The sequence below is a fragment of the Ovis aries genome, chromosome 3, assembly GCF_016772045.2.
Source record: "Ovis aries strain OAR_USU_Benz2616 breed Rambouillet chromosome 3, ARS-UI_Ramb_v3.0, whole genome shotgun sequence".
In the NCBI taxonomy this organism is placed as follows: domain Eukaryota; kingdom Metazoa; phylum Chordata; class Mammalia; order Artiodactyla; family Bovidae; genus Ovis; species Ovis aries.
The window spans coordinates 85,164,829-85,182,122 of NC_056056.1; the positions used below are offsets into that span (position 1 = coordinate 85,164,829).

A 17,294-nucleotide genomic window follows, 5' to 3' on the forward strand; every position below is an offset into this window, starting at 1 on the left:
TTACCCAGTTAGCCAGTGGCAAAAATAAGACCGAAACTAATGATAAATCAGTCATCATTAGGATCTAAAAATTGTTTTACTCCTTTATGTCTTTTTTCTCTTTCATTACTGGGATTATAAAATAAGTAAAAATTCTAATATATGTTATGTATCCATTACCAAAACGGTACCAGTAGTACAAATATATACAGCATTGCTTTTTCTTAATTTGCATTCCTAAAATTTATTAAATTTAGCAATCCTGGGGTCTTTTAAATTTTCAGGATTTTTTTACAACTGATATTATTTAGAAAACAATGTACCTTATTATGGCAATTTTTAGAGATAAACATCGGGGTTTGGAGGTTTCCTAGAGTATTGAGACATGTTTGTCTCTAAGTGGGCTGAATCAAATATAATGTTTGGAAGGTAAGGAACAAATGTAATGGCCGATTCTTTAATTTTATTTCTTCTAATAAGGTAACAGATGATACTCCGGTTTTCTTCAGCTTCCCTACATATTAGGAATTTTGAGGATTATAAAATACTGTGGAAAGAGCACTAAATTTAGATTCACACCCTCACTCTATCACAGTTCCTTAAGGTTTCAGAAGTAGCATAATTTTCATCTCAAAAATCAACATCACAACAGCTATCTTAGAATATTGTTGGAAAGAATAAATGAAATACTATAGGTGAAAGCTCTTTATAAACTTATTTTCAAAGAGTGCTTTTATTACAAAGATATATAAAATCAAACATAACTCTTACAAGTGCTGGTCTTAAAATAGTTGAATGTATAAGTTAACCTCCATCTCCAGACTTTTTGCTTAAATATACTTCTATCTCTAGGATACGTGTGTTTCTGGGGAAATTTCTCCAGCTTTTAAAGTTCTTCAAATGGGCTCTTAGTTCTCTCTGGAAACTATTCTGGCACCAGTTCAATTAAACTTTTAAGAATATCCGTTAACTGTAATCCACTGTAATAAAGATGAATGGTATTCAACACTGTTAATCTGTTTAATTTATTAATTACCTGGTCAGGACTACTCATATGGCCTGGAAACTCTCAGGGCCAGCTTGCAAAAAAGTGAAATTATGATTCTGTTTCTGTGATCTCAAAGCATGTTATAAATATGAGCTCTTTCATTATCTCCACATGTCTGGGATAATAAGCCTGTGTTTTGTTTCTAGTTTTTATTTGGCCTCAATTTGGTAGTTCTTTTCTAATATTTTCTGTTGTAAGATAATAGTGTTTTTTTTTTCCCCATAGGTAATTTTAAAAGCAGTTTAGGCTCTTTAAGCATATGCCATTTGGTAGTAAGCAGGCAGTAACTGAAACATGTTGACTATAACAAAAAAAGACTCTGGGATTTTTACTCTTTTTAGTAAAATTGATTTTATTAATTAATCAATTTTACTATTGATTGTTCACTTAGAAACTTATGTAGTCATTGTATTCATTTTGCTGACACAAAAATAAAAAATCCAGGTATAGAAAATTCAAATAAGCTGCCTAGGATTTTGCATGAAAAATAAATACATTATTCTGTCATCTTTTTTTACATGTGAAACTAATTTTGATATGTGCAATTTCAGTAGTAAATATGACCCATCTATTTAGCTGATCACCATCAACTTCTTTAAGATCTAGAATACAGCTTAAAAACTATTCAATTACCAGAAATTTATGGTTGCAAAAGAGTTATTTCTTTGGTCCTTCTTAAGGGATTTTTAAGGATATGAAAGTTCAAATTGTTCTTCTTGCCACATTATTCTGATTCTTGTATCTTAGAAGATTCACAGAAATTTTTAGCCTAAACATTCTAAAGCATCCATCATTTTATTTTAAATACCTTTGTTTTGGGTTCTTAGACTACTGAGAGTGTAATTAATCCTTAGCTTCTTATCTGTGTTTGTGAGACAGAAGCGCTACTCTTTTTTCTTCTGTAGAGCAGTACAAGTGGCAGGTGCTAAAGAAGATTTACTAGTGTTTCCTATCAAGTCAAGTGGTATTTGATTTAGAAAATATTTTCAAATTTCAAATTTTTTAATATAATTGTTTTCCTTAAAGCGCTACTGTTCATGATAAAAATATTCTTTACTGCTTGCTTTATTTCACAGAACTAACTTATGATTATTAATAAGTAGTTATAGTGCTACAATTAAATATTTCTTTTCTAGAGACCTATTTTATTTATTTTTTGAATAAAGATACTTTAAAACAAACAAAACTTAACAAGCATAGCTGATAGTTTTTCTTTAGTCTTGGCAGTCTTCTTAATATACACAGTGCTCACCAAATCTATAGACATAGTACATTTGCTATGGTGTTTTATTAGTTATTTTTGATAGTCACCCTCATTTATATTAATCTTTAGCTTTTGAATAGAATAACTTAAATAATTTTACTTCTAATTAATATGCACTCAGCTTTCTAGATTTATAGAACTTTGTAAAGTTAAGTGTATCCAAATTTAAATTGACAAGATCTTTTTCTTTTTTAAAATGTTAAAGTTTTTAAAAAATTCCTTTCATTAATTTTCTTGGGGAATAAAAAGCCAGTGTTGGGTTTAAAGTATTATAGCTAAGTTTTTTTTTGACATTTTTCTTTTCTATTTTATTTTGAAGATTAATAGAACATTTTAACTTATGTCATAAATATATTACTAGTGTAACTAAAATCCACAAGCAGCTTTCATGAACTGTGATTTACCGTATATACCAATAAGTATTAATTACTAGCTTATTTGACTTCTGTAAGGTCTATGATAAATGTATTACTGGCAACATAGAATGTGTTTTTAATAGACCATGTACGAACTTGTAAAACATTCAAGCAGCTATTTTTTAAGACCTTTTCCAGCTTGATTGGACTCTGAGTCCTCACACAGTGATAATGGATTAACCATTTGTTTTAAGAACTGTTGGTCTGCTCTATTTAATTTTGGTTCAGTAGTTTGATAGGTATTTTTTATCAGAACATACAGTGTAAGTTGTGGCTTGCACTGAAACAAAAGCTAAAAGTTAGGTTGCATGTTTTTATTATGTTGTATAGAATTGTAATAGAAGACATTGGCTGTAATACATGAGGAAAATCCAGTAACTAATAAGCACTACTTAGAGACGTTTTTTAGATTATAGCTTGGTCAGACATTGTCATCGAAAAACAGAAAAGTCGTCTAACCTTCCTTAATTCAGACTTCACTGTGGCTTCAGTCAACTGGCTCACTCAGATGTTTTACAGTAATCTATAAAACAGAGCTACAGATCTCAAATGCTCAGTCGTTCACTTTATAGACCCAAACCCAAGGCCTTGAAGGTTATGTGACTTGCCAGAAATCCTATCAGTTAATTGCAGGAAAGAGTATGAGAAATCAGGTTTCTTGACTCTAAATATAGAGTTTATTTTCTGCCATGTTACACTGACTCATACAAGGTGAATTTTTTTTCATTTTTAGATTATAGTATAATTTTTATTATGTATATTGAACAGTCAAAATAGAATTACTTGCTTGGTTTGAATTACCAGGAATATAAATGGCTCTTCACTTCTGGGCAAACATGGGTTTACTATGAAGATAGAGTCAGAGTACGGTTTTTTTCTTATTGAAATAGGTAATAAATTCGAACTATGGATAACTTCTATTTTAATACATAGATTTTAGTTTATAGTTAGATGTTGGTCATTATAATTTTTTAGTTTTTTAACAAAATCCAATCTATTGGTGTTACTTGCTGTGTAAATTTAGGTGAATTGGAAAGTGCTTAATTGTTGTTCAAAAGATTACAACAGAGTCTTATGTAGAATTTAATATATGGTGCTGCAGATCCAGTGTTTCTGGGCATAGCAGTAATTTGCTAACTACATCAGAACTTCAGAATTCATCTGAAATGGTGTGGGGGGAAATTGTCTTGTTAGATGTATCATTCTGGATCTGGCAAGGATATGAAGAGACCTTTATTTACAATAAGAAAACACAAAGCAATATGCATAAAAAAGAGGAGATGAAAGTAGGAATTTCAGTTCTATTCAAGAGTCACAGGAAATAATTTAGTATAAATTCATTATTGAGACTTTGAAACAACGTGTAAAGAAACATTTGGAGATGGTGTGTCTGGTTTTGATAGTCTTTTTTAGAGAAATGAGATGACTTTGAGGTAGGGGGTCTCTTTAGATCTGACATTATATAAAAAGAACTTTTCATTTTAAAGTGTGGGAAAAAGGGGTTTCCCATACATGGTGAACTTCGATTTTAAAGAAAGTGATATTTAAAAAGCTTAAGCCAGTTCATATTTTTCTTTAAAATATTTACTGCTATTTTAGGCCCTCATATAGAAAATTAGCAAAAAAAAAAAAAACTGCATTAGATTTCTTTGAAGTTTGTGTTCTCTATAAGCGCCGTTTGGGTGTTTTAGCTCTTAAAAAAAACTTTTGAACAATTTTTGATCTATAGGGCAGTGCGGTACTATTTTTAAACTCTGATTTTTTTTTTTAAGTGTTTGTGCGTCAGCATAGCGTCTGTTTCCTTTTTTAAGGAATTCAAGAGTGATTGTTTATAAATCCTTGTTGAGGAGCTTATTGTTTCTTGTGGCATTTTAAATGGCTATATTAAAGGGAGAATTATCACATGAACAGACATCCTGATTAACAGTGTTTCACTATGGTGGTTGGGGGAGGGGTGTTTACATAAATAACTCTATGTAACAAATATTTCATAAATGTATTGACCTTGCCAATAAAAATGTGTTGAAAAAAAGGATTAAGTTTTTCACCTCAAATGTAATATGCTGTATTCTGAACATTATAGTAATTATATTCTGATTTCATAAGATTTTCAAGAAATGTACAATAAAATATTATGGAAGAATAGCTTTAGAGTGAGAGAGACAGGCAGCTAAAGACTAGCAGAAAATAGAAGATATCTGATTTGAAATAACCTGGACCTTGACAAGGGACACGATGGTAAACTTGGAAGATAATTTGTACATACAGAGAGGCTGGGTAGACAGAGGGAAGGGAAGCAGAGCAGGATAGAAATCTTAGTACAGGGCTTTGAGAGTCAAGTAGAAAAGAGTGTTAGCTAAAATGAAGAAAAACCACAGAGGACATTTCTACCATTGGTCATGTTGAAATACACTAGGATTTATGTTTGAGAAAGAAGTTTGTGGAATTAAATCCACTAGCAAGAAACAAAAAGAGGAGAATATCAAAACAGTTGATTTTCATTTTCTCCACAAATATCTGTGCTTATGTGTTAAAACCGAATCAGCATAGCATGGCTGATGTATTTTTAATGCGTTTGCCTTCCATCTGTCTCTGAAACATCATTTTGTAATATAGGGAGATAACTGTTGCTCTACAACCATCAGAGGCAGTGTAAAACTTAGCTTCTATCATTGTCTGGTAAATGTTAAGTAGGTACTTTGTTTTTCTACAATATTACATAACCTGTCCTTATTGATGGGTGTTTTTTGAGTATCTAATTATCTTGGGCTTTCCTATCATCAGTAAGATAAAGGTCTCCAGTGGTTAGTGTAGCATTATATGTGTTACTATCACTGAAACAGGGAAATCAATAGAAATAAAAACAGCATCTGGAATGTGATAGTTTGTGTTAAAATTTCAAGTATAGATGTTATGTCCTTCCTTAATATAAGTTTTTCATTCATTAGCAGTTTTCTATGGCTTTCGACTAAAAATAGAGCCGGAATTAATTCAAGCCTGGGAATATATGCAGCCTTTAAGATGTTGTTTGAAAGTATTTAAAGTTTCGCCAGATTTTCTTGGTTTATTTTTAGCTTCTGCTGGTTTTTCCTTTTGGCAAGTCTGCTCTAATTTCTAATCAGGCTAAAAACAACTTAAACTTGAGTCACTTCAGAAGTTAATACAACAGTGATGCTTGTGGGAGTGTTTATTTCACCGCCAGCTCGAAAAACTCCTCTTCTGAGTACAGTGTACAGGAAGGTACAGCTGCTCCTTCCTAAAATCTGGAAGAAGGCTTAACAAGAATTACAGAATCACAATTAGACTGCTAATTTTTCAATGACTTCAGTGCCTTTAACCAAGATTAGCAGTTCACAGCTTTATTCTGAATTAATAATTTCTGTAAATTTCTATAGTGACTATATAACTCGTGGATTCACTCGTAGATCTCACAGCTTTGGAAACCTTAACAAAATCCTTTAATACAGGGAGGTTATGTGATATGGGAGAAAAAAGCAATAAATCAGAAAACACACCATCCAGATTCCAATTCCATTTCTGTCACTCCACTGTGTGACTTTAGATAACTCAGTTACTTCTCTCCTATGTAGAAAGGGACAAACAGCAGCAATCCTGCTCCCTTAACAGAAATGATATGGAATGAATGATGTGAATGCTCTTTGAATTCATTACGTAACAGACACCAGGAATTGATGTGATCCCTTTTGACTGATGTGGCAGTGGGACACACCATTCCTGTCCCAGCATCTTCATTAGTTAGTAGAGTACTGAAATGGCCAGAAGCTTTGGTATAAGCTGAAAAGACTGTTTTAAAATAGTTTACCTTTAAAAATAGCCAACTTTGTTTAAAACATACTTTAATTTACTTAGAGCTTTCTTTTTTTGTTTTTCAACTTAAAAGTAGCTTTGATATCCCACAAATCTTTAGCCTTACCCTAGGTGGAATTTGAGAAAAAATGGACCTGGATATTGATTTTAGACTTTTAGACTAAACTTTTGTTTTAAAAAAAGGGAGAAAGCGAAAGTGAAGTCGCTCAGTCGTGTCCGACTCTTTGCGACCCCATGGACTGTATAGCCTACCAGGCTCCTCTCTCCATGGGATTCTCCAGGCAAGAGTACTGGAGTGGGTTGCCCTAAAGGGAGAGGTCACCCTTAATTTTGACTGCTCAGGGATATTTGGAGCACTCTGTACTAAGGTCTGGCTCAGTATCTCTACAGTGGCCACTACTTTTGCTTCCTAAATATATGATGTTTTGAGTAGCCTCACCTTACATATAGATTTGCAGAACAGGAAGAAGATTCTTGGAAGGGAGGATTGTGATGAAACCGATATAAATCTCTGTTTTAAAATCTTGTACAGCCTTCTGTTTTAAAATCTTTTCTTCTGGTTGAGACATTAGTCTTTAACGTTTGAGGAACTCTGTAACTGAAGACAAACAATAAAATACCAACAGAGAGGAAATTACTAAAGGATTGTATCTGTTTAAATTACTTTTATCAGTAACCCACACTAGCCTCAGAAGGTATGAAGCTAAAGGAGAAGAGGGGATTTAAAATGAATATATTTTATTATGTAAGTTTTTCTTTAACTTAAAGTATTATAATCTTAAATTCAAGGTTGTCAGATATTTAAATTAGTTCATTAGTTCCACATATACCAGTATATTGGAAATAGAGTTTTATGATAAATCCATGAATTTTATTTTGGCAGGTGGGAAATTAGTTATTTTACTTTCAGGCTAAATTTAGGGTGATTCTTAATCAGACAAAAATTAAACTAAATAGAGGTTTTCCATGCAAATAAGTTCTGATTCTTGCTACATTCTATGCTAATAAAAGACATAGTATTTCTTATAAAGAACCCACAGTATGTAGTCTAACAAAAATTAATTTAGTTGCTACTCTTAATAAATTTATCATTAAATTAGAGCTTACCATTCCATACTGATGTGAGATAGGAAAAGGATACTCCCAATAAAAAACGCAAGTTAATGAATTCTCCCCTCCTCCTCCTTAAAGACTCTCAACACCTAAACGTGGGCCTTGATGAAATTCGAGTTACAGTGACTGGTGAGTGGCTTTTTCCCCGTTATGGGAAGCTGTCCCCCAGCCACCAGGTCTCTTGTGCTGGCGACAGCAGCCTTTCTCCACAGGTTGGGAGAATACTGTCAGAGATTGGAATAGGCAGGTCACACTCAATCAGCTGCTTTCTTTACGATGAATGAAAAGCAGTTGAAGACTCATGCTCTTATGGAGAAACTCTGATTGTGTCTGTGTGTATGCTCACTCAGTCTTGTCCAACCTTTAGCCACCAGGAAAGCCCCCTCATTGTGTCTATTTGCAGTGCAAGTAATTAAAAGTTGTTGTAAACAGAGCCAAATCAACATATTCTCATACATTTAATAGTTTTAATAACTTACAGGTGTTTGTTTATAAGCATCTTTTAGCGGTTTTAATTAAGACCTCTAGCAAACAAAACAATTTAGAAACTGAATTTAACCTAATCAACGACATTATAAGATCTAATCTCCAGTTGAATGCTCTGTTGGCATGATTTAAAGAAATCTAGATAACTGATCCTAGATAAATTAGTCTGGATGGCAGGAAAAAGTAATGGGTTATTGCTGTGGCCTTTGTGTGTTTTGAGAGAGAGAAACCACCTAATGATGCTCTGAGATCCAGGTAGCGTGTAGAAACTTGCTTCTGTGCTCTGCCTTTCTTCCCTTTGCATTTCTGCGGTCAATAATGAGTTTTAATATCAGCTAGTCAGAGTGTGCAGAGGTCAAGAAACAAGTTGATGTAAAATTTTAGTGTTGATGATATTTCCACTACTTTAGGAAGAAACTAAAGCTAGTAATTGATTACAAAGTCCAAAGCACCCTGTGTGGTCAAAACACTTTCAGACTTTAAAAGTTGACTATTTAATCTCTTTTGGAAATGTAAATAATAATTTTAATCATTCTTCATAAAAGATTTTAATAAGATATTTTTCCTTTTTCTTCATAGATCCCAATTTTGTTCGGACATTTCTTACAACATATAGATCCTTTTGTAAACCTCAAGAACTACTGAGTCTTATAATAGAAAGGTCTGTCATTTTAAAATGTTTAAGTTCTTTGTTCATTTTTTTAATGAGATTGAGCTAAGGTATAGAAATATTTTGAATGAGCTTTACATTTTAGTGCAAGAATAAGAAGAAAATATCTTGGAAGACCATTTGTTTTATATTACTATGTTAGTCTTGATTATTTAAATATATTTTTACATGGAAACTCAATATGTGAAATTTCAAATTTATAGAATTAACCAGGTTAAAGAACTATAAAAATGTAGAATTTAGGCTCTGGAAATTGAATTTTTAATGATTTAAATGTTCTAAATAGAATTTTTTTAATATACCACATGTTGAGGAGAATGGAATGAACAAGTGCTATAATCAAGAGAAGTGTTTCTAACCAAAGAGCACTCAACTTTTCAAAACTTACCATTAAAAAAGTTTATGTTGGATTATTTAGAGTAATTACACAAGCCCAAAATTAATATCATGCCCTTAACTTTATAATCATACCTATTTTTTAGACATTGCCTATATTCTTTATTCCTTATTACATTTCTAGTTAGTTTTATTTATCTTGGCAAGTATTCATTTCTTTTTTAAAAATTAGTCTTTACACTATAGATACCTCACTTGTTTTCACTGTTGTGTATATCCTTAGTAATTTTTACAGCGTTTTCTTAATTGTGCTGACTAGTGAAAAGATTTGTAGTTTTCTGTTGGCATAATTTGATATAATCGATCTTTTCATCAGTTTGTTCTGTTTTATGTTAGGTTTGAAATTCCGGAGCCTGAGCCAACAGAAGCTGATCGCATCGCTATAGAGAATGGAGACCAACCCTTGAGTGCAGAACTAAAAAGATTTAGAAAAGAATATATACAGCCTGTGCAGCTGCGGTAAGCATTAAAATAAATAAGTAAATAAGTCTTTGTTGAACTTTTGTTTCACAGTTAAAGTGAATAAGATCTTTCCCAAGCAAGGAGGAAGTAACATGTAAAATGAGTGAAGTAAAGAGAAATTAATCAGAACTTACTGTATAAGTGTTCATTAAAATAGAATTTTGAAGGTGGTAAGCCACTTAGAAGATTAAAGTTGACCCTGGAACACCCTGGGGGTTAGGGACACTGACCCTCAGCAGAGTAGAAAATCCAGTTTTACAATCACCGCTACATCCACAGATTGAACCACCTGCCTAGGGTGTAGTACTGTGGTATAGATTTAGTGGGGGAAAAAAATTATAAATGGAGCCATGCAGTTCAAACCCTGTTATTCAAGGGTCATCTGTATTTAATTTGTTGAGTTACTGTGTTTTCATTTATACCTCTCATTGTGATGAATGTTTATGTTTGAGTTCCCATGTAATTCAGTGCTGCTTCTGTGTTACTACCATAGAGTATTAAATGTATGTCGGCACTGGGTAGAGCACCACTTCTATGATTTTGAAAGAGATGCAGATCTTTTGCAGCGAATGGAGGAATTTATTGGAACCGTAAGAGGTATGTTTCTTTTTTTAAGTGCCTTAGTTTTATATGTAATGAAAGTATGGTGACTACCAGCTAACATCACTACTCACTGTAGTTTAGAGGTATTTATAATAATGCCAGCATAACCAACTGGAAAAGTTAAAATTTTTTCATCAAATCTTTTTGACCTACAAATTGTTTAATAATGATCCTGTTGATCTAGTGAATTGTCGTTTAGTAAATCTACTGATTATTTTGGAATTGGGTAGAAAGAATCTCAATTTCTGCTGTTTTTACACATCTGAAAGTATGTGTACCGGAGGACAATTAGGAACTGTTGTAGTAACACCACAATGGAGGCTGACTGGGAAACAGTGCGTAATATATCAGAGAATCAGCAGAGTATATTGAACTGAGACCTGGGAAACAAGAGTTCTCTTCTGAACACTGCCACTTGTTAGATAAATGACTGGGTGAAATAATTTTGATTCTTTAGACTTCAGTAACATAATGAGCTAGAATTGATGATCTCCAGTTCCCCTTTTAGTTCTAAAGATGTCCTTGACAAACTTGATTCTATTTCCACTGTACACTTTAAATGAGAATCGAAAAATAAAGGATTAAATAATACTACTTTCATGCCTAGTACAAAACAAAGCCGCATGAAAAACACACAAAAGGAAGGAGTCAGTCCTATGGCACTGTTTGGTTTATAAAATGCAGTTTGTTAGGTTAACGGCTAATGTTGTATGGTCTATCATTATAAATCTTATTTGTGTAAGGTAGTGTTTTTGGAGAGGATTATAAAATAATATTTTGCACTAAAGTTTAGAACAATAGAAGTGAAAATTTTCTGCAAATAAATTACTTTCTCATTTTATTTATAAAGGATGTGGAAGAATATATACCAAACTATTAACAAATGGTTAGCCAAATGAAGAAAAATGAGACTGGGATAGGAAACAGGGAAATGGTAAAGGGGAACTTCATTTTTAAATTTTGGTTGTATGAACTTTTTATAACAAAGATATTCAGGTATCATTTATATGATTTTAAACTATTTTTTTTTTCAATAAAATATTGAGTAAAATATTTAAACGTTACTTTTCATATAATGTTATTTCAGGTAAAGCAATGAAAAAATGGGTTGAATCCATCACTAAAATAATCCAAAGGAAAAAAATTGCAAGAGACAATGGGCCAGGTCATAATATTACATTTCAGAGTTCACCTCCTACGGTTGAGTGGCACATAAGCAGACCTGGGCACATCGAGACTTTTGACCTGCTTACCTTACACCCAATAGAAATTGCTCGACAACTCACTTTACTTGAATCAGATCTATATCGGTATGTAATTTGATGTTCAAGCTGAAAAATCCTTTCAAATGAGTTAACTTTAAAAATGAAATCTGATTTCTGGCTTGTAAGATTATTATAAGACATAATGAGACAGTACACCAAGTGTCTTGTAATAAGGCCTTCTGTATAGAAGACGCCTCTTCTTTTACTCCTTGATCACCTTTGCCCTATCTGGGCTTATAACTTCTCTCTCTATGCAGTCGCCCCAGTCAGTGAATCTACTAAATTCATGTGTTGTCGTATCCTCGGGCAACTTTAATCTTCTTGTGTGACTTACTCCTCTGCTGCTTAGTTTCCTCAAGAGGAAACGGAGTTAATGATGGCACCTACTCCTAGAGCTGTTGTGCAAGGTTTAGAATAGTCCGTATATTTATAGCATTTCGCTATAAATACACTGCCCCACACAGAGTAAGGGCGCGGTGAGTTAGATAGCACCATTGTCATTATGAACTTCAGTCATGGCCATTTAACCTTTTTTAGTTTTTATACATTGATAGAGCTGCTAATCTCAAAAAACATGCCTGTTTCTAGTTTTAAATTTAGACTTTTTAGATTTCAAGCTGTTTATTTTTTAAATAACTAAATGGAAAAGGAAACTAAATGTATAGCTTTCCCATCAAAGATCATCACTGTTCCCAAAATCAGTGTTAGAACCTTTTGTTTTTCTTTTCCAAGACTCTTCCTAAGAGAGTTTTTCCCCTTCCTTGAAGGGGTGAGGGGTGAGATTTATGAATTGCAGTTATTACTATACCCTCAATTATTATATCATTATTTAAAAGAGTTATCCCAAACTACTTTCTTACCCTCATTTGTTAGATAATATTTATAAGTGCTGGGAAAGACACTGTGAAGAAATTCCACCCATGCCCAAAGCAAAATACTGCTCTAAAGTAATAAAAAAGAGTACACAGGTACACGCATACAAAATTTTTTAAAATCAATAGAAAAAATGCAATATTATAATGCTTTTGTTTTACCTTGTTTTCATAAACCTTTTATCTCACTTACTTGATAAAACAGTATACTAGAGGGAAAAGTATCACATAGAATTATGTCTTGATGATTTTAGAGCTGTACAGCCGTCAGAATTAGTTGGAAGTGTGTGGACAAAAGAAGACAAAGAAATTAATTCTCCTAATCTCCTGAAAATGATCCGGCATACCACTAATCTCACTCTGTGGTTTGAGAAGTAAGTCTTACCGGTCGTCTTAATTTCGCAACAGTCAGTTATGTTATAAATCTCACTGCAGTTCTGTTTCCGTGTCTCATGTGTTTGTTGCTGTTCCTCTGTTCTGCCTTTCTTCGACAGTTAGTGAATATTTTTCTAAAACAGCATTTTAAGTGTTTTTGTTGTTGTTGTTGTTAATGATTGCCTTTTAGGTTTGCCACATTCATCATAACAGAATTAGTTTCAGATTATACCCGAATTCCAGTGACATATAAAAAAGTTACTCCTCTATAGTTCTATTCACTTGGAGAAGGCAATGGCACCCCACTCCAGTCCTCTTGCCTGGAAAATCCCATGGACAGCCTAGTAGGCTGCAGTCCATGGGGTTGCGAACAGTTGGACACGACTGAGCGACTTCACTTTCACTTTTCACTTTCACGCATTGGAGAAGGAAATGGCAACACACTCCAGTGTTCTTGCCTGGAGAACCCCCGGGACGGGGGAGCCTGGTGGGCTACCGTCTATGGGGTCACATGGAGTCGGACACGACTGACGCGACTCAGCAGCAGCTCTATTCGCTGCGTCCCTTTGTGGTATTGGAACACGCGTTACCTATAATTAACGATGCAGATCTAGCAGTGCATGGTTATAATTGTTGCTTTTACTACCACTTGGTATTATTTTCTTAGCCCTTCCCAGCTTTGCTCTCTTTTTGGCAATGTATTTCACATACGTTACATTTCTATGTGTTATAGACCCAACAATACATTACATACATATTATTTTATCCAGTTGCTCTTTAAAATCAGTTTAAAAAACCAATGAGGGAAAAATAGGCATTTACAGAGTTTTTTATAATTAAATAATTACCAGTGTTCTTTGTGTGGATTCACACTGCTATCTGAGGTTACTTGCTTTTAGCTTGAAGAACTTAAGTCAGCACTTCTTATATGGTGGGTCTGTTAGCACCAGTTCTCTTAGTTTTTGTGTATATGGGAAAATGTTTACTTAGTCTTCGTTTTTGAAGAACAATACCTCTATAAGTTTAACTGTGTATTTCTTCTGCCAGTTCAAACTGACTATTGAGTCCCTCTAGTAAAATTTTTATTTTAATTATCATATTTTTCAAATCCACGGTTTCTGTTTGGTTTCTTCTACAATCCCTGTGTTTTTTAGGACACTCCTGTTGATACACACTGTCATCAGCACCACCCCCCCTCGCCACTTTGCTTTTTAAATCATACTTCCCTTTAGTTCTGTTAATAAATTCAGAATGACTGCTTTAAAATCTTTTTTGTTGTTGTTGTTAAATCTGACCTATCAGATCTGTCTTACAGGCAATTTACCATTCCCTGTTTTTTCTCCCTGCTGTTTCATCTCTGTCAAGATGTGAGTCTTGACATTTTAGATGTCAAAGGAGATGGGAGCCCTGTGTTTTGGGCTAATTGTGTCCCCCCATCCCCCGCCTCTGCAAGTTTCTCTAAGGAAGCAGACTCTTGCCTCTCTTACTGAATTGTAAATTTCCTGAATAGATGTTTCTTTACTTGCTATTTACTCTTAGGGCCATTTCTAGAGACTGCTAGAACTTATATAATTTTCACCAGTGTCCCTGAGGAGTAAGGAAGCATAACTTCTCATCATATCAGAAGTCCAGAATCTCAATACAGTTTTTTAATTGGAACTGGAAATAAGAGTTTTATGTATTGGCCATATTTTTTATGATCTTGACCCACGTTTTATAAGGGTGATGTGAAATTTGCACAGATCATATAGGCATTATCAGAACAAGAGACCAGTGACATAAGGGAATGACTGGAGCTTTAGTGTGGATAAAGACCAGAAAGCAATTCCTAAAGAGAAATAACTCCTCTGAAAGTCAGGACTTCCTTTTATTTATATGATTACTTCTTAGCCTCTAAAAAGTAAAACTTTGGAGTTTGCCCTCTAAGTGTTGCTTCCTGATTTCTTCTTTATCAACTCAAATAACTATACTTCAATTGCAAAGGCTCTTTTCCATCATAATAGTTAAAAGTTATGTCTGTAAAGAGGAAACATAACTCATAAGACCTACAGATAATTTCCATCTCTGTCCTATTTTTAATAGATTGCTAAGAAGGCAGCCATTTCTTTTTCTTTTCTCTTTCTGTTTTTTTTAATTGTGGTAAGTTTTTTTCAATGTATAAATACAATATTGTTATCTATAGGCATAATGTTGTACAGCACATCTCTAGAACTTCTTTATCTTGTGTAAATAAGTGCTAATCAGCATGAAAATTTATACATTGATAAGCAACTCCCCATTTTCCTGGTTCCCCTGGGAACCATCATTTTATTCTTTGCTTCTATATGTTTTTTTTAGATGCCTCATATACGTAGAAACACGCAATAGTTGTCCTTCTGCCACTGGCTTATTTCACGTGGCATAATGTCCTCGGTGTTCATTTTTGCATTTCCTTTTCAAGACTGAATAATACTCCATTGTACATCTATTTCTTGTTTTGTATTTGGCTACTGTGAACAGTGTTGGAATGAACATGGGAGTGCTAATATCTCTTTGAATTATTGATTGCAGTATTTTTGGATAAATACCTAGAAGCAGGGTTGCTGATCGTAGGAAAGTTCTATTTTTGAATTTTTGTTGTTGTTGAGGAACCGCCATACTGTTTTCAATAGCAACTACATCGTTTTGCATTCTCGCCGTTAACACTGTATAAGGGTTCCAGTTCCCGCCTTTCAGTGGAAGAGGTTCTTATTCACTTGCCGCAGTGGTTTTTGGCCATAGATGTGCATTAGAATTGAAATCGCTTCTCAATAAATCACCCCAGACTTACCTGGTTTTTACAAAAGCTCCACGGGTGATCTCAGGTTGTATACCTAGTTGATATCAACTAAAATTGTTTTTTAAAAGATGTAAATATATTATACTTGTATCATACCTTTTAAAATGTCCAGATAACTAGTTGGCCAATAGATGATATATTTATAGACATATAGCTAATGTTTTAATGCATAAACATGTTTAATTTGATAATAAGGCAAGTTTATTTTGATAATTTTGCAGGGTTTTTTTCATAGTGTTAGATCAGCCTCATCAGAGAATAGTGTAATCTGCAACTTTACATTTTTGTTAATATTTAATATTGGTTTATATTTATTTTTTCCATATGTGTATTTTATTTTTTCTTAGATTGATTTGTTTAATATTACATTATTGAAAACCTCTGGAGAAGGGAATGGCTACTCACTTCAGTATTCTTGCCTGGAGAACTCCATGGACACAGGAGCCCAGCAGGCTATAGTATATGGGGTTGCAAAAAGTCAGACAGGACAGAACAGCCATTGAAAACCAAGTTTAAAATATTATTTTCTTCACTGATAAGTGAGTAGTAGATAAAAAATGCTCTCAAATATTAGAAATAGAGAATAAATGCTCACTGAGGAATTCTTTTTCTGAGCATAGCTTCTTTTTACTTGGATATATATACTTTCCAAGGATTCTTGGTATTTAAATATAAAGAGCTTTTGTTTTCATTGTCTTCTTTATTCTTTCTGATTTTTAAAATTTTATGCTTAATTGTAAAAGTTACTTTTTAGCATTATAGTGGTTATCTCAAGAGCTGTTCTTAGAAATGTAGCTAATTATTCCTACATATCAAGGAAGTTGAGCATTAATCACTAAAATCTTATGATTCGATGAAGAATAAGAGTCAGAGAATTACAAAATTTGAGAGTAAATTTCCCTAGAACACACCCACATCCTGAAGACCAGCATCCTTTCAACAAAATGATAGACTGATTGTGCCCGTACTCACTCCTGTCTGACTCTGCAACCCCGTGGACTGTAGCCCACCAGGCTTCTCTGTCCATGGGATTTTCCTAGCAAGAATACTGTCGTGAGTTGCTATTTCCTACTCCAGGGGATCTTCCCCATTCAGGGATCAAACCCGGTCTCCCACATCTCCTGTGTTGGGAGGCAGATTCTTTACCTGCTCAGCCACCTAGGAGAACTCCAATGCTGAGAGCAAACACACCAAAGTAGTAGGAAAAATGAGTGACTGATTTGGTCTGGAAAACAAGAAGAGCAACATGCCTGACTGAAAGCTTTTCCTTGTCTTCTATTCACCCACTATTTACCTGCCACCCTGAATACATACTCTCTATTGTTACACTGTAGCTGCCCTCCAGTCCATTTTATTTGGTAAATTCCTTAAATCATACCTTTGTTGGGAAAACTACAAATATTTTAATTCACTTTTTGTCTTTGATTCCCAGATGTATTGTAGAAACTGAAAACTTAGAAGAAAGAGTAGCTGTGGTGAGTCGAATAATTGAGATTCTACAAGTGTTCCAAGAGCTCAACAACTTCAATGGTGTCCTTGAGGTTGTCAGTGCTATGAACTCATCCCCTGTTTACAGACTAGACCACACGTTCGAGGTAGGTTTGCATAGGTGTTTTTTTTTTAAATGAACTTCCATTCCCCATTCTAAGGGTCAGGATTTTAACAATTATGATCTTTAATTTTTGAGAGACACATCTGT

General features: G+C 33.7%; 1 protein-coding gene across 7 annotated transcripts in view; it reads left to right on the top strand.

The window, feature by feature from the left end:
* Window positions 1-17,294, top strand: part of SOS1 (SOS Ras/Rac guanine nucleotide exchange factor 1) — a 192,563-nt gene that overhangs the window by 149,670 nt on the left and 25,599 nt on the right. For all 7 annotated transcript variants that reach the window (XM_060412240.1, XM_060412241.1, XM_060412242.1 and 4 more), the window contains 6 exons: window positions 8,714-8,795; window positions 9,537-9,659; window positions 10,156-10,259; window positions 11,353-11,575; window positions 12,657-12,776; window positions 17,028-17,190. In XM_060412240.1, the coding sequence (XP_060268223.1) occupies window positions 8,714-8,795; window positions 9,537-9,659; window positions 10,156-10,259; window positions 11,353-11,575; window positions 12,657-12,776; window positions 17,028-17,190 (815 nt within the window). The remainder of the gene's footprint in view (window positions 1-8,713; window positions 8,796-9,536; window positions 9,660-10,155; window positions 10,260-11,352; window positions 11,576-12,656; window positions 12,777-17,027; window positions 17,191-17,294) is intronic.